Source organism: Haemaphysalis longicornis, unplaced genomic scaffold (assembly GCF_048455015.1).
Source record: "Haemaphysalis longicornis isolate Haplotype H1 unplaced genomic scaffold, Haemaphysalis longicornis Haplotype H1 scaffold_5, whole genome shotgun sequence".
In the NCBI taxonomy this organism is placed as follows: Eukaryota; Metazoa; Arthropoda; class Arachnida; order Ixodida; family Ixodidae; genus Haemaphysalis; species Haemaphysalis longicornis.
Genome location: NW_027526385.1, coordinates 45,300,720 through 45,321,257, shown reverse-complemented (window position 1 = coordinate 45,321,257; position 20,538 = coordinate 45,300,720). Strand labels below are relative to the sequence as shown.

The 20,538-nt window shown below is 50.0% G+C and overlaps 1 protein-coding gene and 1 long non-coding RNA gene across 2 annotated transcripts in view; one reads left to right on the top strand and one right to left on the bottom strand.

Annotated features, from left to right (window-relative positions):
* The window catches only part of Ndg (Nidogen), a 43,953-nt gene extending 24,055 nt beyond the window's left edge, over window positions 1-19,898 (bottom strand). Inside the window, exons 1-6 of the mRNA XM_077670303.1 lie at window positions 19,571-19,898; window positions 5,934-6,212; window positions 5,247-5,458; window positions 3,701-3,924; window positions 1,854-2,096; window positions 437-637 (exon numbers count right to left, since the gene is read on the bottom strand). Of these exons, the coding sequence (XP_077526429.1) occupies window positions 437-637; window positions 1,854-2,096; window positions 3,701-3,924; window positions 5,247-5,458; window positions 5,934-6,212; window positions 19,571-19,792 (1,381 nt within the window). The 5' untranslated portion in view covers window positions 19,793-19,898. The remainder of the gene's footprint in view (window positions 1-436; window positions 638-1,853; window positions 2,097-3,700; window positions 3,925-5,246; window positions 5,459-5,933; window positions 6,213-19,570) is intronic.
* Window positions 11,031-11,916, top strand: LOC144139205 (uncharacterized). Its single transcript, XR_013316099.1, has 3 exons — window positions 11,031-11,277; window positions 11,379-11,457; window positions 11,566-11,916. It is a non-coding gene; the product is annotated as an uncharacterized LOC144139205 (long non-coding RNA).
* Window positions 19,899-20,538: the final 640 nt, after the last annotated feature.

Sequence of the window (20,538 nt, the reverse complement as noted above, 5' to 3'; positions counted from 1 at the left end):
TTTTTTGCACAGCTGTGACGTCGTGCGAGAAAGCCAACCCCAGAAGGCAAGCCATGCGGTGAAGATTGCGTTTGCATGTCGTGCGGCAGAGCCAACTTGTATAGCTCCTTTCGTAAATTTTGAATAGTTCGAACGGTAACTGCGCTCGGCACGATTCTAATAGCAACACTATTCGCAAAGTATTCGAAGTTTTGAATGTTGGCGCACCTTTAGTGTACACCTATATGAAGCCAACAAACATTGAAAACACAAGTAACGTTGAACTTGCTTTATGTTTCGCCCAAATGGACGAGACTATTCAACTGGCGACCTCCTTATAGGCGGCCTATAGTTAACAGCTTTAACTTAACCGCCAAACAGGATATCAACGCAAATGCGCGCTTCGTCCACTACGGCAAGAAGCAAACGGACATGGCAGGAGAGACAAATGACGCACCTGGGCTGACCAGGTTGTAGTCCTGGGTGAAGTCCTGCACGTTGACGCCCGTGCCCTGGGCGACCGAGGGCAGGCCGCCGCGCACTTCAAAGCGCACCTTCATCATGTTGAAGACGTCAAAGCCCTGGAAGTAGCCCCGGATGGTCACGTGGTGGCCCGTCTGCTTGAAGTGCACTTCCGACGTCAGGTTGCACTCCCCGCCTGCCGGAGTTCAGGAGCGCCATTTCAAGACCGCCGAGAGTGGCTAGGTCCGCGCTAGACTGAAACCTTGCACATATCGATGCTCACTAAATCTCCTGTTGAAAACTCTCAAAACGTTAAATTTTATTACGCCGTTGTGGTAGGAAAAGTAAAGGCGCGGAAACGTTCGAACCTTGAGCTGAACAGTAAGTGGTAATCCACCAGTTAGAGGTAGAGTGTAGCCCCTGTTAAGACATAAAACCAGTCGCTGAGTGCAGCACATCACTGTAAGCAACAAAAACGTTCTTTTAAAAATCGAATATTCTTTGCAAGGGACGCGCAGTTTTGAGCATCAGTTCATTAACATCGGTTCTAATGATCGAGGTAAATAATAGCTGATCATAAATGATGGATAATGGAACTGAGTTGTGCACTCAATGCAAGTTTCTGTGCATATGAGTTATTTGATTGCTTATTTCTTTTTAGGCGAACGTGAAAATTTCCTGACTTGTTTCAAGCAAGTGTTAGGCTTTCTTCACAGCTTCGGCGTTGTGCTAAGCAGCCAACCCATAAGCGTATATGCCATGCGGTGAAGCTTGCGGCAGGGCCAACCTTTATTGCTGAATTTCTCAAATTCACAAATTTTTATTTGTGAATTTCAACTATTCGGAAGCCTTGAACGCTAAAAATGCGCTGCGAACCTTATCGAAAAGCAAAGCTGTTCACGAATTATTTGAAGTTTCGAATATTCGAACCCCTACCCCCGCCCCCCCCCCCCCCCCCCCCCCCCCCCAGTTAATTTTTTAAACTAATGTAAGGGTTTTTTCTTTTCATCTGAAAACCAAGCTTTCCGCTTCAATACTTGAGATCGATGCAGAAATATCTCCACTCTTTTTCCAGTACCTCACGGTCGACATATAGCGCGGAGTTTCCAGGCCAAGCCAAGTGTGCCTAAAAAGGGCGTTTTTAAGAACCCCAAGCAAGCTTTGGCTGTGGAACTCCTTACTGAACTTTCTACAAGCTCCTCCACTCAACCGCCGCAACGTTCTAATGACCGTCCAGAGACCACATTCCAACCGCAAACTGCACTTCTTCCAGTTTATGTCGAAATTTCTAATAGTACAAAAATCCCAACTGCACCAAATTTCCAGGATTACGATATTTCGAACAACACGAATATTCGACCAGTCCGAAATTTCGCGCGGATCGAGGCGCCCGAAAAGAAAGAGACACGCACCGGTGAGGACGAATCCGCTGCGCGCCTGCTCGTTCTGCGGCAGGGCGAAGAGCCAGCCCATGACGTCGCCGATGGCGAGCAGTGCCCGAAGGTCGCTGCCCAGCGACGTGGGCGAGACGCGGCTGAGCGCTGTGTAGGTGCGGCCGTTGGCCGTGTCCACGTACGTGTGGAAGTCCACCTCGCCGCCGATAGGCAGGTCGTTCAGCGAGCCCGTCAGCTTGCCCGTCACGCGCTGAGGGGAACCTGGAAGGAAGTTCAGGCGAGCAACACTAAGTTGACAGTGACGAGTCCATCGTTCCGCGCCAAAAACTAAGCGAAAGCACTGCCTAAGCACAAGTGGCCGGAGCGCCGGGATAGAGCGAGCACAGGAGAAGCAACCGCTTGAAATAGCACCTGTGGACAGGGGGCGTGAGGGTGGCTGAGAGGGCGGGGCAAAGCGAGGTGTTGCGTCACACAGCCTTGAACGCTCGATCCCCCAGCCGGCGCAGGTTATTTGTAAAATGCGCACTACGCAGTACTTGCAGTCTCTTAGCGAAATGAGTTGGCCTCGAATGCGCTTGAGGAAGCGACCGCTTTGCCACGTTACCGCCTACCATTACTGTGGCTGTGTTGTCACTTTGCGCCACATGGCGTGATCGTCCCGCATTTTTCTCTACCACGCAATCGGAGCAGTCCAAGGCTGCGTGGAAAATGTAAAAAAATAACAATGGAACGCGTCAGCCCCTCCCCCCCCCCCCCCTCAAAAAAAAAAGTCAAGGGTAAATAACTCACCCCCCTGAGGTCCATGCTCACTACACCGATTTCGCCAAGCTTAACTTAAGTCGCGAACGAAAGAAGGAAGAACGACAGAGAGTAAATTAAGGAAAGGATGGAACAGAGGAATAAACCGAAAGGTGGTGGTGGTGGTGGTGGTGGTGGTGGTGGTGGTAATGGTGGTGGTGGTAAAAACGTTTATTTGAGCTTTAGGGGAGAGGGAAGGGGAAGTGGTCAGCCTCCCATGTCCAGGAGGCCGCGAGCCCGCGCCGATTCCAGAGCTCGTTTCACCAGGGCGAGCTGCTGCTCCGGTGACGAGCTGGTCAGAGCGGACTCCCACTGCTCAAGGGTGGGGGAGTGAAGGGGGGTTGGGTGCTGCGGGCAGGAGAAGACTAGGTGGAAGGTGGTAAGAGGAAGGTCACACGCTTGGCAGTTATGGGGGAAGAGGGATGGGGAGATGTGTGAGAGAATCGTGTGATTATAGAAAGTTTCTGTCTGAAGGCGGCGATAGACATAGGCTTCATGTGGGGTAAGGGATGGGTGGGGAGGAGGGTACCTTCTTCTGTTGTTTGTGTAGTGGGAAAGGATGGAGCTATAGGTAGAGTACAGCGGTGTTAAGGTGGTGCTTGCGGAATCTGGACGTCCTGTGGTATCTAGCCTTGCAGAGGGGAGTGCCCGGTTGTGGAAAGCGCGGGCTGCTGCATGGGCCGCTTCATTCCCAGCAAGACCAGAGTGGCCAGGGGCCCAAATTTTGTTATCTCTATTTCTTCGGGGAGGCGAAAAGAAAGAAATGAGGGAGATACAAATAAGGAGGGAGAGGACATGACCAGGAAGAAAGCAAGAAAGGCCAACGGAAAGGAGAAAGGAATTTTTGCTCGTCGCTCGGCACTAACGATTCGCACTGCTAATTTTCTTTCCTACGTCGGCACCTGTCGCAAAGGCCGCGAAAAGTTTCCACTGACCGCCGTTTCGGTAGACTACTTAGCAACGTATAGTATGACGTGCGGCCGACTCGCGTGCCTTCAAAGGACGGGCGGAAAAAGTGTGCAATGTTTAAGCGTATAAGGCAGAACTCGCGCTTGACGTGTACGGACCGTTGCTGATGCAGTTCTTTCCGTTTCCGAAGAATCCGCGGTCGCAGTAGCAGCAGAAGCCCGTGGCGAAGTCCTGGCATACCGTGGACGGCGGGCAGGGCTCGCGAGCAGTCGAGCACGTGCCTCCGCCGGTCACCACGTCGGGGCTGACCAGGTCTGGGCTGACCACCTCGTTGCCCGAAATTTGGTACGCCCACAGACCCGGAACAGCCGTGTTGCTCATCCTGCGCGGTCGATGGAAGAGGGGTCATAATCTTTTACACCCAAAAAACGCTGGCACGCTATGGTAGAGGAAAATTCCCGCCACCTCACCCTCGGCCATCTGGAGAGAAAGCCACCACTTTAAGAAGATTACAGACGAATGTCTATCCCTACAGCACCCTCCTCTATGCTATGTATACCAGACTTAATATCCCCGCCTTTGCTACTTCTGTCCCACGCCCGGCGCCCTGTACCACTAGGAATGGGAGTGCCCCATCCTCCCCTGCTTCTCTTAGGAGGAGCGGAAGGACCAGGGCCCTGAATCTCGGCGCAAGACTTCGTGAAGAGGGCTTATAGCGGAAAGCCGGAGCCTGGTAATCACGGACTTTATATACACCGCGCTAATGGTAGGATACTCGACTGAGCGAGGGACCTACCATCAGCACGGACGCCCATCAATCAAGATTTTTAAGCGAAGCTTCTATGCTTAGGATACGCGATTTTATGGCGTCCGCGCTCGCCGAAAAACGCAGCATGGAAAAGCCAGCTTACAAACATCCAGCTTATCGCCAAAGCAAACGTAAATCACCGCTCGCGTCGGAGCGGAAACTCTCTCCCCTAAAAAGTGAGAGGGATATAGCCAAAAAAACAAAAGCAAACTCATGACGTAGAGCGTGACGTAGTGTGCGCCTGATAAGACGCCCAAACGCGCGGCGTTGGTAAACGAACGTCACGGTGCGGTCACCGCCAGTCACACGCCGTTCAAAACATGATCCGGACCTCAAGCTTATACAGCTCATCACTTGGATATGCATGTGAAGTGGAATGCTTGTCATTAATAGGTACCATTTTCAATATCAGTGAAGTCTAAGTTAAAGTGTATGCATGTATGTAGGAGTCTTCCCTGGGGATGACCACCGTCAACGCTCAAAAGAAAAAAATTTACTCGTACCTTTCACCTAAATTCTGTGTCCACTCTATGTCGCGTGCTAAAAAGCTTGGCTGGCCTCCCACTTTCGCAGGTGAGGGAATGGCGAGTGTCTCTCTCTCTCCCTCTCTCTCTCTCTCTCTTACATATCGGTGATCCACCGTCCCACATCGATTTCTCGGATAGGGTTAGTGTTACGTCGTGTTGTGTTTCCACGGCACATCGCCAGAAGGAAGGTATACGCCGCAGCAAAATTGGCACAGGAATTCTGAGAACTGTCTACAGATGCGTAGTAATTCCCATTTAAAGGAGCATGATGATGATGGTTCCGTGACAAACGCACGTACGAACGGGCGACTTCTTTTTCACTTGGAGCCACGAGTATACGTGAACATTCCACGACGATAAAAGTCGTACTTGTCCAGGTTGATGACGTGGTCGGTGCCGGAGCCCCTGAGCGCGGTGAAGCGGCGGCCGTCGCCGGACATGAATCCGGCCTGCGCCTTGGCGTCCGGCAGCACGGGGTTCTTTCCGTCTCCCTGGATCCACTGGAGGCCGCCCTGCGGGTACAGCAGCAGCGCGTACGCCTGGCCCTCCTCAGACCCGATCACCACCTGGAAGCTGTTCACCTGCGCGCGGATCGACGAGAAGAAAAGGAGGAGAGACAAGGAAGAACCCTGTAGTATGCCAGATGTTGACGGAGTGTGCTACGTCGAGAAGAAAAGGTGGGAGAGAAGGAAGACCCCTGCAGAATGCCAGATGTTGACGGCGTGTACTATATACCTCTTCCGAAGTAAGTATACGAGGCTTTTACGAAAGCCATTCAACAAGGCGTTGATGAGAAACCTCGTGGCCCCTCAGCCCCTCATATACAGCGAGGCTGTTGTAGTTTTACTTTCCCCGGGGCCTGTCGTCGTCGTCAACAGAAAAACAATTCAACTGCACTACTCAATTCGTCATGACTTTTAATGTCCGATGCCAGCTAGGTCGCTTTGCCGAGGTTAGCGGATTTGGCGAAACGGGGCGTATAGACACGTCGATGTTGTGAAGAGAGGAGATTTACACCGTAGTCGATTCTTGCTAATGCACTATCGAGTAGCGTACCTTGTCTGACTTCTGCTCGTAGTGTCCCACGCCATCCCAGGTGGCCACGAAGATGCTCCTTGCCCGGAACACGGCTCCAAGGGCGAAGTTGGCCGCGATCAGCTGGTCGAAGCGCCGGAGCAGGGCGGGCTCCTGCGTCTCGCGGTAGAAGACGCGGCCGGCCCCGCGCGTGTCCACGTCCGAGTAGAGCGGCGCGATCACCGGGTACGGCAGCGGGAACTGGGCGCTGAAGAAGCTCGGCACCTCGGTCAGGAACGATACGATACCGTTGTCGTTCACCTGCAGTAAGGGAGTGTTTCGTCATCGTCACCCAGCCGAGAAGTAAACGGAGAGAACGTTTATTGAGTTTTAAAGTAGGAGTGGATCCTTATTCCAGGAAGCTATGTGTTGACCGCTCCGTCGTATCCCGGGTTATTGGAGAGTGTGGTCCTCCAGGCGACCGCTCGTCAACAGCATCTCCAACCACTCAGGGAAGGATTAACGCCCCCTGAGTAGAACGACAGTTTTCCTGTAGTGTTTCGACCAGTAGTCTTGCCGGCGATTTAGGCCCCTGAATTTTCTGATTATTATCTTCACTAAGTTTTCTGCCTTCCCCTTCTTTCAGTCCATTACATAAACGCTTAGGTTGAAACGCTTACCTTGCGGCTACCAAGGGGGCCCTATGGGATTGATACCGGGCCTCCTCTATTATCAGTCCCGGATCGTCCGCGGACTGCCCGAGGCGCCATCCGGCGCTCGATTTTCTCATGTATTCCTATGGGACTTCCGGGCCGAACGCAGCCCTCGGACTGCCCGCTGACCGTACAGGACTAGTAAATCGAGGATATCCACTGTGCGTTTGATATTGACCTTACAACGAGGGCCCGAAAATCCTTCGACGTATAGTGTTGATACTTTAGGACTATAAGAGTGGAGTCCGGACCTCTCGTAGATATTGCGCGTATACACTGCTGTAATAAAGCTTTAAAGAGGAGTTTTATTTGTCCTGGTTACTTTTGTTGGCGGAAAACTACATAGATGCATGGCCAAGCAATACTGTTCTTTGCCTGTTGTGCTTACTTCTGCTTCCTGAAGACAAATTACGCTTTGGTCTTGTAAAAGGTAATTTACATAAAGGAGTACAAAACATGTGAGTGCAGCTGGCCTGAGGGAAAGGATGCAGACGAAGAAGCAGTTAGTCTTTATGGAACAGCTGTTACTCCCCAAGGGTCTTTTGATGGGAGCAACTAATAATCCCTTAATATAAAAGGGTAATCCATAAGGAGACCATTTGCAAGGAACACCAATTAACCTATAGCTATGAGTAACAGGAGAAATGGACAGTTTTTCTCCGGCGTGCCAACAGGAAGACTCACAGTTCATCTGCAAGGAAACAACACTTAGTCTTCAGGGGATTAATGGCAGTTGAACCGTGAATGAAGTAACCGCAGAAGGACGAACAAGTGGCACCCTTGCCGCCAGTCTTTAAATGGACTAATGCTTGTGGGAACACATTTAGTCCGCGAGAGGACTAACTCTACACCCCAGTTAGGCTGTTTGACCTCATCGTGTAGGGCGACACTCCGGCCTCCAAATGAATTCCATTCGGGACACGGGTCGTACTGTGAGGCAACTATATCTCCACAGGGCAGTGCACGTCCGTCAGTGCAAAGATCAAGCAACGGTCAACGCTATACGGCTCACTGCCGTGCACAAGGCAGCGCAACGGCTCTACCAAAAGTACCTATCCAGTAATCACGCCAATGTCGGCGCGACAGCCGCCGCAGTACCTGAATTGCGAAAGTTTGCTGTAACTCTTCGAGAGAAGGAACTATATTCCGGCCCATACTGGGGAGGGAACGGGGCCAGGGGGACGAAGTCACCTGCCCTTCCTCGTTAGATGGCGGCCACGAGCCTGTGGGCTTAGCGGCATCTTCCACCAGTTTTTCTTGCTACTACAATTACGATCGTAATTCGTCCAGTTTTTTGCCTGTCCGTGTATAACTCCCTAACCGCTTTCTTTTCTGTCAAACCGTTCTACCACTGTTCTAGACATTCAAACCGAACAAAATGGAATGGGCATGAGAGCGACTGGGGTCAGAGGGAGAGGCGGGAGAAAGGGAAACTTATCTACACAAATCGTTCTCTTAACCGGAAGAGGGATAACCGCAGCCAATCGACAGACACCCGAGGAGATGGCTTTTGCGATATGAATTGTCCAGGAGGCGGAAGAATGATAACACGTCGTTGTTTCGCTGGTTTTTACTTCAGCCAGGCACGGACTGTTGCTAGATTTATCTAATTAATTACCTGGTGCCAAGAAAATAAAACTGCGGAGAGCGAGCTGACCAGTTCGCGGTTTCCTGGTCAATCGAGCCCGAGCAGCAGCGGCAGCCCGAGGCTTTCTGAAATGTGAGGGTGCCACACACAATTCTTTTCTTTCATTTGGTTGGTTGGTTGGTTCCTTATGTTATGGCGCGTACCCACGCGGGCTATTGGCCAAGAAGCTGCCTGTAATAATTAGGCTGTGACCCGGTTTATTTTAGAGAGGCTTTTCTTCCTCCTCCTCCTTCGTGTCCATATTCCCACATAATCGCACATGGTGCACATGTGGTAAACGGAAGATTGGTCCCGTTAGCTGGCTTGTTTACCGTCTAGTCAGTCGGAAAGTCCAATGTTTAGTTGGCAAGCACTCCACGTCTGTATACTGGACTTTCGCAGACAATCGTCAGCTCCCACTTTGTGTGCGTGTGGGTGCGTGAGAGAGGGAAGAGATGGCTCGTAAGATATATGTCGAAGGTCATACACTCGTGCAACTTAACTGAAGTTATCCTTGCGACTCATCACCGCAGTCAGCTGTTCCTGCCCGCGGCTCAGAGTGCGTTACCGCGAGTTACGTTGGTCTGCTTGTAAATTTCTGCAGTGACGACAAAGGGAAAAAAAAGTTCCTGAATTTTTGAAGCCGCCCCATTCCGTAGGGGCGATATCCCGTACAAGCCGGGTCAACGTCACAAACATTGAAGCCCAGCACAAGTGCCGAGCGCTAGGATGGGGAGTCGCTTGTACCTATTTTACCGGTAGGTGCCCGGCGCCACCAAGGCACACGAATGCACATGGTGCCTTCCACAGCCACGGTGGACGCTCAACTCGGTAACCGTATGGTCTCTAGAAAGATTTCTAGGGACCATAATAACCGCCTGTGGCACGATGGCAAAGAGAAAAATTCCCCCGCATTTCCCCGAGGGGGAGAATGTGAAAGTGCGAATGCACGGTTGTCGGCCCGCTTGCGGCGCTTGCGCTCGGCCCCGGCAGCCCACCGCCTCGCCGCCTTCTCTTCCATCTCTTCCATCGGGTTTGTAGTATCACGTGTACACCACGCAGTTATCAAGCCGCTATAACGCCGCTGAGTCGCCAACGCACGCCGCTGACGACGTAGTTTGAATGCGTTAAAGATATAAGGCACGTTACTGACATTATCAGCGTCGCGTCCGTGGCTTATTCGGTAGAGCGTCGGGCTGCGGCCCGCAAAGTCCTCGGATCGAAACCTGGCGCCGGATGCTGTTTCTTCTTTAAAGAGCACTGCGGACGCCGCCGCCGCCGACGCCGGCGGTGGATGGTTTGGGGTCGCTTATAAAGAGCATTCGCTCTTAAAAAACAGCTAATGTCACGCATTAGCGCAATCCAATCACCTTTCAAAAAGCGCGCTTGCGTTGGCGTCACGGGTTCATAGCTGCGGTGGAGTGATACCGCACATGAGCCATTGCCGTTCTTAACCTGTACCCGAGCAAATGAGCGTCGTTTTCACTCTTTGCTTCGACTAGTCGAGTTGTTAGCGTTGGCTTTCGGACAAGGGCGGCGCACACTGTCACATACCCGCGTCCATATCATGCAAAACAGGACCACACGTGTTCTGCTTCTTCCCCCATAGTCGTGGCTCTCGGAGCCATTCCCACGCTCCGAGGACGACCTGTTTGTGCCAGAAACGTCTATCATGGTCAAACAAAACTGTCAGTGCGCGCGCCTATCGGTCCGGTTCACTGTTGGGCGCGATAGCGGATTTCGGGGATGTGGACAGAACTAGAGTGCTTGGCTGCGGCCTTGGAGACCGTTGCAAAGGTTCGCCCTTGGCCCCCTTTCTTTTCCACCGACTAACCATCGACTAGGTTTTTTTTTTTTTTTTCCACAGCGGCGTGAGAAATACGCTGACTTTAGGCTTACAACGAAGCACAATGTATGCCTTTTTAGGTTGTTCAGCGCGCGCATGGCATATACACACATGCATTCCTTTTTGTTCTATGCTCGTTTTCATAGAAAAAATGCTAGTGCTGCGACTGGGATTGGAAACCGTATACGACATGAAGCGAAACATTTAAGCGAGCTTTAGCCAATACACCACACCGCAGGGTGGTGTAGTGATTAATAATAATAATAATAATAATAATAATAATAATAATAATAATAATAATAATAATAATAATGACGATGATGATGTAATAAGCCGGTACTGAAATGACTCAGATTTTAGTTGATACTGGAATAACCTTACGGTATGGACGCTAACACACGGCACACGCAGAAACACAGATGAACAGAAAGAAAGAAAGTTGTAACCCAGCTGAAAAAAACCATTGGCCGACCAATTGGTCCAATTTGCCACCCAATGGGTCCAAATGGAATCCCAATGGGTCCAAATGGAAACCCAATTGGGCCAATTGGCCCTATTGGAGCGATCTGAATTGGGCCCATTGGGCCCATTGGCTCGATTAGGATGGCCAGTTGGCCCAATTGGACCCATTGGCTCCAACTATAAAGGTAATACTACTTACTGACTGCTCCAACATGATGACCCAATCGGGGAGCCATTTTGGATAGTATTTGGATAGTATTCAATTACGACATCAATTGGATGAAATTTATTTCTCTCTCTCACTCTTAATTGAAACCTTCAGAAATGTTCAGAACTTCAACTTTTACAAATGTATATTTATGAGGCAATTAATTTTGATATTACAATCAGCAATTCAAGATAAAGTCCTTAAAAAACATAACAAACACTAATGAAAACTTTCCGACACGAGTAGCAAAATTGTTTTGAAATAAAACCCCGATCCAATCCAATCGAATCCAATCCATAGACGGACAGTGGACAAGTTGTATTCAACGTGGTGTTGGCGGTGTAGGTTCTAGGCGTGTTGGTCGGTTGCACACGCAGTCTTCTCTGACTGCATTGGAAATGTAAGGTGGTCTGCAAGAGTGTGAGAAGTGGCGACGATGATGTCGCACACCCATAGCAGTGTGTTTCAAGATGCATCTTTACGCTGAACGCCGCTAAGCCTCGCACCGAAGGAAGCGTGTCTCTGTTTATGTGAGTATACTGTTTATATGCGAGTTTTCCTTGCCATTTTCACTCCTCATAGCGTGAGCGGTGTTATTAAGAATTAATTTGTCTGCCTAAATATATTTCAGGGCTGTTCATGTTACGATTGACGGGTTCACGACATCGCCGCGCAACGCAGTTCGCCATGCACGGGACGTTGTTGAAGAGGTGAGCTCACGCCACGCAACATTTCAGTGCCTTGTTGTTTTAATGCGTGAAACTGCGGTTTATTATAAAGTTAACCCATTGTTCGCTTTTGCCACTCACTTTGTGAAGGTCCAGCCAGCCTGCGGCGAGCGGAGCGCGGCATGGACAATGGCCTGTGAAAAATTGCTTAAACGACGAACTGTCTGCATGCTGTGTATACAAACAGAGCAATAAAGATATTCATTCATTCCAAGAGTTCTTGTATTTGTGATACAGGTAACCAGCGCACTGCAGCGGCAGCTCAGATGGAGTGGCTGCGGCAGTGGGATGAACCAACTAAAAGTGCAACAAGTTGGCGGCCAATGGGAAGACCTATTGGCGTTCCAATGGGTCGGCCAATAGGTCGCCTAATTGGACGGCCAATGGGTCGCCCAATTGGCCGGCCAATGGGTACGCCAATGGGTGCCTAAAACATTATTGGCCGACCAATTGGTCGACCAAATGGCCGACCAATTGGCCGACCTATTGGAACGCCAATAGGTCGGCCAATGGTTTTTTTCGGCTGGGAATGACGTTGTGGGCAAGACATCCTCATCAAATTAATGATGCATGGTTAAACTGACGGAGACTGGTCCCTCGGCCGAAACGTCACTAAAACGCTTCATTTTTCAAGTGTGTCCGTATCAAACATGAACATTTTTTCCTCTTTTAACTTAGTGCACAGGGTTTTAAATAGGTATGAGCTTTATTATTTCCTGCTTGCAAGGTAGTGAGTCTCCTCTGACGTGTACAGGTCATAGGTAACTCAAGGGATTAAAGTTCTAACTTCGTACCATTGGCTCTCCAGTATGGCATGCAGTCAAGAAGTAGCCGCAGTAAGCGAAACCTTCAGTTCTAAATCTCTCCCCGCATTTTCTCCTCCACGTTCCCGACAACCTTGGCCTAGTGCTCTCCGCGCTGTGCGTATACGACCGGTTAGCGAATCAACAAAAACAAAGCCTCCGTCTGGCAGCGTGTGCAGTGAGCGTAATAGATTACGAGCGAAGGACGCAGTCGGCTTCTTCAGACGAGCGCCTCGACGAGCGCGTGTCATCGTTTACCGACAGTGCGCCTTTAACGACCTCAATGGAGAGAGCGCCAGTTAACTGGGGCTGCGCGGATGTTCCGCGTTCCGGTTCGGCTCGCAAGAGCAAGGCGGGCCACATCCTGTGCTGCGGCAGCGCCGGTCACGGCCGCTCGCTCCGAACGAAGAAAGCGTTGGAAATAACGGCTGATATATGTGCATACGGGGAACCCGAACGGAAGGCCAAACAAGGGTCGCAACTTCTGCAGAATTCGTACAGAGAAGCTGTATGCGCCTCTGTTTCCCCATACTGCGTGCACGGGCTAATTTTCCGTTTCCGTTCTACGGAAACGGGGAAAAAAATTAGCAGTGGCTTAGCTCGGCTATGCCAGGATATACGCAGGGTGAGCTAAGGTTCAGCTTATCATTCTTAGTTTTCCTGGTTGTCTAGAATTAGCTTCATTATCATGCTTGCTGCTGCTTAAATGACACACACACGCTACACGCATTATGTGACACATGTGTATTTATCAAGCGGCTCCGGCGCAGCGTCACCAATCGCCCCGGAGCTAAGCTGGTTCCACAGGCGCACGCCGGAGGTGCTGCGACGCACGAGCCATCGGTTCCACTCCCGGCCACCCCTCGCATGATCATCAAGTGGACAGGGCCGCCACGTGCGGAACGGAGGTCGGCGAAGACGCTGGGCGCGTGGGGTGTGTGAGAGACGCCGGGCAGCGAGCAACGTTCTGTGCGCCGTGTGACGTGTCACTGTTACTCGCGCATGCGTAGCACGGCTCTCCAGGAGCCACGAGAAACTGCTCAACCTCGGCCAGTGTGGCTCACGCTACAAAAAAAAAAAAAAAATTCTGGAACGGAGAAAAATTTCCGTTCTACGCCAATTCCCAGTCTAAAATGACAACAGGAATGCCGCAGAAACCTAACAAGAATTCCTGTCGTACGACAAAAAGCTTCGTTGTGACACCAGAAGCCCTGCTGTTACGACGACAAAGCCATCGGTTGTTACGACACGCATTTATGGCGTAACAACAAAGCCAATTTTCTCAACGACAAACATTCCTGTGGTGAGAACAGAACTGCCTGTAGCTACGACAGCCATCATGCTGTCGTGACATAGCCAGCTGCCAGAATCACGACACGAGAATACAAGACGACAGTACGACACGCAAAAATACGATAGACTACAGGAATTTTTCTCGTCCTCATTTTCGACTCGTTTGGCGTAGAATTGTTGTCTCCAGAGCTAGCGCTTTGTGTTCCCTTCTTGAAGGGCCCCTGGAGCGACATGAGCACCTTGAGAGGCTTCACTGAGCGACGTTTCGGCCGGTGTCTTTCTCATATATAAGCACGCGCGCGTCACCAGGCGCCCCTTTATGCGTGCACCGGCTGGGGGAAAGTAGGGGTGCACGCGCAGCCAGGCTTCGCGCGCCCACCGATTCAGAACCGTTCTGATAGAATGGTTACAGGAAAACGGCTAGGCAAATGATTCAATGATTTGTTGTGAGGCTTTCCAACAAATTCTCTTCTGATACGCCTGCTATGCTGTGCGCATAAACGAATACAGCCCCAAAGAATTTCCTGCAAGCACAACCCTTCAGTGGCAGTGCTTCTGGAGGGCTGCCAGAGTGCCCTCTGTAACAGTGCAGTTATATCACCAAATCTGATGATCGCAGCACCGGCGACAGACCCCACAGCTTTCAAACTTGTTTAAGGACTATGTATACGCTGGAAGAAATCCCTAAACGGCCTTGTCTGCCTATGTCTCAACATGCGTCTCCATAATAGTCATCATCATCATCATAATCATCATCACCATCCTGTCTACGCCCACTGCAGGGCAAAGGCCTCTCCCATTAATCCCCAATTACCCCGGTTGTGTGCTAACTGCGACCAATTTATCCCTGCAAACTTCTTGATCTCATTTGCCCATCTAACTTTCTGCCGCCCCCCGCAACGCTTGTCTTCTCTAGGGATCCACTCTGTTACCCTTAACGACCAACGGTTATCTTGCCTTCGCATTACATGCCCTGCCAACTTCCATTTCTTCTTCTTAATTTCTACTAATATGTCCTTAACACGCGTCTGCTCCCTCACCCACTCCGCTCTATTCTTGTCCCTTAATGTTACACCTATCACCTTCCGTTCCATTGCGCGCTGAGTCGTCCTCAATTTAAGTAGAACCCTCTTAGTGAGCCTCCAAGTTTCTACCCCGTAGGTGAGTACCGGTTAGATGCAGGAAGATCCACTCCGTACGGGTGGCCCACCCCAATCACAGCGTGTCAGCTCCGAGCCCATTTCAAAGGCTCTTCTTCCAAGTGGCCCGCGGTATGCGCAAGGACCGCGCATCCCGACGTCGGTGCCGGCCAGGCGCGCCCAGTGCCCGAGACTATCGCCCAAACAAAGATCTCGGTGACGCCTCGTCAAGGACCAGCGGTCTCTACGCACGGCCGATAACGAACGAGCAGACACTTCGTCCGCCTCCACGTTGGCGGCGTCGACGACACGAGTCACCGCGGCGAGCCGTACTGTGGAACGTACCTCCGCTGTTACGTCTGTTGGAGCCCGCATGTCTGCTGAGGGGACGCGACATATCGCAGCTATGCAGGTCGATAAAAGAAAGAAGAAAATCATCAAAGTTCTTGTCGGGCGTACGCGCTGTCGTTATCGGTCGTCCGGGAATGGGGCCTTTGGAGGTCTCTGGCCCTGTTTTGCGCACCTTAGGAACAGTCGAGATTTCTTTTTACGTCGGCACTGTGCTGCGGAAATTTCGGTCGATGCACGCTGCAGTGCCCACCCGTAGTCCGATAAGTAACATCTTAAATTGTTGTGCAAGCTTTCGTAACGCGGCTACACTTGAAAACGTGGGCGGAAATTTCTAGCCTGGAATACGGGTGATAAAACGTCGCTTGGAAGAATGACGTCATGAGTAGGCAGGTTAAGGCAGGCACCAACACTGAACTTGGCACACTTCTTTATTCGTCTGGTTTTCGTAGGTTCACATTACCGCAACGTATTGCTGTGTTGGTATTAAAGTGCAGTGGTCATATGTGTTGTTTGATAAGGCGGACTTAGCCTTGCATAAAGCTGCCGGTGATTACTCCGCCGAGTTATCGTACACTCTTCGTACACCATTCGTCACTTTGCCCTGTAGACTGCGAAAATCCCAGCTGGGGACGAGATGTCTCTCTTTGTGAAATCCAGTGGCCCCTGAGATAAACATTGTCCTCCGACGCTGCATGCGTCACTCGGGTACAAGTTAAGAACTGCAACGGAAGTTGCCGCTGTGCCTCATCACAGCTGCCGGACGTTACTCTGCCCGGCGCAAAAGTAGCGCGTTACAGGGAATATTCTGAACATGGCACGAGCCGTTTCCGTGATTTTTTGGACTTAATATGCTTATAAACTACTGCAGCGACGACAAGCAAACTACGTGAGATGTGGTGGTGGTTGTTGTGTGGGATCGGGCGGGGTTAGCCTGTCTGGCTATGCCGACAATTGCTACGCCCAAGCTCCTCCTAATTAGTCTGTGGTAGTGTCCTTTCACCACGAGTTCGCCAGTTCCGTCTCCTGAAGGAAGCTTAGTAGAAGGCGCGACACGTCTCTGCGCAGCATCCAATGTCCCCTTGGGAAGACGATGTGGTCCAGAGTGCTGTGTGGGGCTGCCAGCCTTCGAATCGCTGAGAGCATTGCAGTCCGCTCGACATCATGCTCTGGGCAACACATTACGCAGTGGTGTACGTGAGAAAAAGCAGACAATATCACGCATTCATAGCAATCTCCTTTCAAAACGCGCGCGCCCGTTGACATCCGGGTTGGTCGCTTAGGCGGAGTGATACCTTTCATAGCTATTGCCGCTCTTAACTTATTACCGAGTATAGCTTGTTCCCTATCCCCCTTCATTCGCAGTGTTTTCGAGCTGTGTAGTTCTTCATTGCTGTACATACGCTTGTGTGGAGACAGCGGGTATGAAATCAATGCGCTTGTTCTTTTTTTTTTTCCAAAAATAAAAAAAATTGGCCGCGTATCTGCTCCTTTCGTTGCAAATGTCGTCAAAAGACGATAGTCTTTGTAGACATTTGCCAAGGAAATGCCGCCTTCTGCTTTCCCGCTCCCCTCTCATGCTGTTCCTGTACCGTCGCGCTCATTCCAAGGTAAACACACTAAAGGTTTGCTCAAGGCGATTTGAATTTACCGCGTTCCACCGCTACAGGCCGGGTTCCTCGATGCCAGCGCTGCAGTACGGCGGAGACGCGCGTGAATGGAGGCGGCCGACTACAAGGTTTATAGAACCGCGTGGCCGTGCTCCACGTGCGTTCCAAGCATAAAGCGGAACCTAGCTAGTGGAACCTTTCTTTGCTGTTGCCGCGTGATTTCTCATAGGCCGCCAGGGGGCGGCGGTTTTCTGCAGTAGATGTAGAATATCATTTGCTATTGAAAAACCAAGCATCTATGAATTTTTTTAATAAAGGAACACTGTAAATATCCCTTGTGTATTAATGTCCTGTATTATATTTGCGTAATATCTTGTTCTTGTTCAACAAAGTTGACAAGTATGAACATATAAACCGGGCTTAGACGCTTACATTTGGCTGTGAGTATAAAAGACTACTTCGCAACAGTAATATTACTTTGGCCGGGTGGCTGAATCGAGTTACAGACAGACAGACAGACAGACAGACCAAACTTTCTGGGTTTAAGTATCCCAAGAAACTCGTCCACACGAACGGCCAGCCACAGGCAGGGACGCGTGCACCATATTTATGGCCTCCCTCCACTGACCCTCTTCTGAATCGGGTTGGGCTTCAACAAAACCTTATTCAAGTCCCTGTGAAGTGCTCAGGTAAAAGCTGCAGAGAAAAGAAAATGTCTCCCCTTCCCAGAAGGTGGCCAACGCGAAAAGTTGGACACTAACCCTGTGTCGTCTATTGTTCACAAGTGCTTGCAATGTAATACGGTGGCGCGTATACTGTGAACGCAACCAGAGCTACACGTTTTACTTTTGTCGAGAAAGCGATGGGCTGAACGGTAGCGACCTATTGCTGAACCTTGTCAAATTTTGGTTCCTCTATCTCACCGAGAAGATAAACCTTAATTGTGTCGATGTTTTGTTTGCACTGTATCAAGTGGATGCTTCTTACGGAGGAACAATCTTTGGCTCTTTGACTCTTAATTGAATACCGTAATTAAGTCTGAATGAACATTCTCTGTCAAACCACGGTCACTATGCCACAAATTGTACCCAATAGGCTTTCGAAAGTTTTCCCTGGACATTTAAAAAACTGGATGATTCCCTGAACATGAATACGATTCCCAGCATGTTTAGATTAAGTACATGGTGCTCATTGATATATTGTGTGGTAATCTATAGTAAAAATCAAGTCGCTTCTGCCAGAACGAAAGATCACAAGGCGTTGTAGCACTGGGACTTTAATCTGGATCAGCAGAAACGTTCCAAACTCGTTCAGCACATAGCAGTGAACTATGCAATACGTGCAGTCTAGGAAATGTGTCGCGCACAGGTCTTAATATGTGATATTCAGGTAACTAGGGATGTTTTAACCCTAAATACTCCATAATAATAAAACAGACCACTGTTTCGCCTGTCAAATTATTTTGAGAAATCACTTTACGGAGACGGGTGTTAAGCGATATTATTTCTGTCGATTTTTGTTAACAATTCATTGTTAATAATATCGTTCTCTTATGTTCAAGTAAAATGAGCATAGCATATTCGGAATGCATTGTCTCAGTAAGTTTTTCCGCTTTTACCGCACATTGTTAAAATGTTTTTAAGAATTAGCTTTTTTTAAAAAGGCTGACGCTTCATAAATATTAATGATGCATCAAAATGATTTATTTAGGTGGTCTGAATGTATGTTTTTTAGCCTGGTAGAACACAGTAGCATCTGTTATGAGTAATTCAATCGGCATCTCCTTGTGGAAGCTGAATGGTTTAGTAGCAAACCAACGGGCCAACCTAATGTACACATGAAACGTATATTGCAGCAGTAAATGATACTTTTCTTTTTGAGAAACGGCTGACTTGATTGTTCTAAAAAATTGCAGAAAGGTCCACCTTACAGTACGTTCTTTCATAAAACAATTCAAGCAACAGCAATGCCCTGTTTGTATTTTTTTGCCCCTGCAATCAAATGCAAGCTCATTTTCGTCTGTCCGCATAGAGCGAAAACTAATCAGGCAAGTTTGGCTCCCATAGGCCGAAACAGGTCCTTAATCGATTGGTAAAAACCAGGGCGTTACTGTCTTTGATGTTATTTTAAATCAAAATAGCTTATAAAACGGGACCTTCGTAGAAATCATTGCACATGTGCAAGCCGTTTCATCAAGAAAATTGACGAAAGAGTTTCAGTTATTTGAGCAACGTCCTGTGGTCTACTAGTGGCAGTGTGTCGAGATTTAGGCGAATGTTTAAGATCCTCATCTGGCTTAAATCAATCCGTAGTTCCCCACTACGGCGCGTCTCATAGCCCAGGTAGTAGCTTCGACGCGTAAAAAGCCCACAATTTTCCTTTTATTTAATTGCAGCGTATTTCAGTTCCTCAATCACGGCAGTAGGTGTTTGCGCGCACAAGAACCGAGCTGTTACAAAATTTAATACAATATTCGGCGAATTGTAATTCACTTTTATGTTCCGCGCAACAGAACATCAGAAAAGGCAACGGCTGGTTACTACACGTGTTAAAGGGAATCGGGATTCCGAAACCACAATTTTGGACACCTGGGCACTTTTTCCTCAGCGCGTTTGTTTCCAAAGCATTGCATTTCATTCGCAGTGTGTGTCACTGTAATTTGCCGCTATTTTCGTAATAAAGGAGCATTTCCAGTGAACACAGTTTTTATATTGAATAGAAAATATATTATTTCCAACGGCTAGCACACCAGCTGGTACAACTGCCAGGACAGCAGATGTTAGGCAACCAATGGCGCTGCAGCTTTCAAGACATCGTGATATCAGGAGACCCGGAGACACAGTAAAAAGACGGAGGAATCCGCGATAAAAGCCCAGTAGGTTGGGCGAAGAATCCAACTCACGTATAGCGTAGAGTACTCGGTGCCGTAAAAGGTGATAGGACTGCTGAGCTGGACCTCGGCTGAGCTGATATCATTCTCCTTGGGAAGGCTTTGGTCCTGGTTGACCCCGTACGGAAACAGTTCGGACACGGCCAGGGAGTTGACTGAACCCCGTGAGAAGAGCACGAGTAGGAGCACGGTACAACGGTACGCCGCCGGTGACGCGAGCACGCCGCACGCCATGGTGGCAAAACGACGACTGCGATGCCGGTCTCGGACAACCCCGCGCCCGGAGACGCTATCTGCCGCCTCCTCGAAGCTCGAGCCCCGATTAGAGGAAGGAGCGAAGACGCAGAAAAGGGGGGAGGGGGCCTGCGGAGATACGGACCACCGCGAACCCGCTCCCGCGTTTTCAGCAGAAGAGCTTGCGAGCAGAAGACGGCCGCCGGCCGGTGTTAGCAGACGACGGCGACGACACAGACGACACCCAGATGGCGTCGTCTGCGACTACACTGCTCTCTTCTGCTTGTCTTCTGTTTCGTCGGCACCGTTTTTGGTTGCTGTTTCCGCTTATTTGAGTTCTTTTTTCGGAACTTTCGCGTGAGAGTGCTATGATCAGCGTTTTGGACGGCCGCGCCAGCCAGCCGCGCCGTTACCCTTCTGTTCGGAGCGGAGGCTAGCGGGACTGTTAACCAATCGGAACGGTACGAGGTAATCGCTCCCAATCGCAGGACGTGAGTGAGACTACCACGTGATCGTGCCGGCGGGGGCGCCATTTTCATTCTCGGAAAGTGCGTGTGAGCGCAGTCTTTGTCGCGGCGGTTGGTCTAGGGCGAGAAGTTATTTTCGTGGGTGGCGCGGGTACCGGTGCGGGCGGTGGGGGGCCTTTGAAGATGTCTTTTTCGGCTCAGAACATCAGGCGTAGCGGAGTGCTCAAGCGTGTGACAGAAGACGTATTACGTTAGGCCACACACCGTTGACTTTTTTTC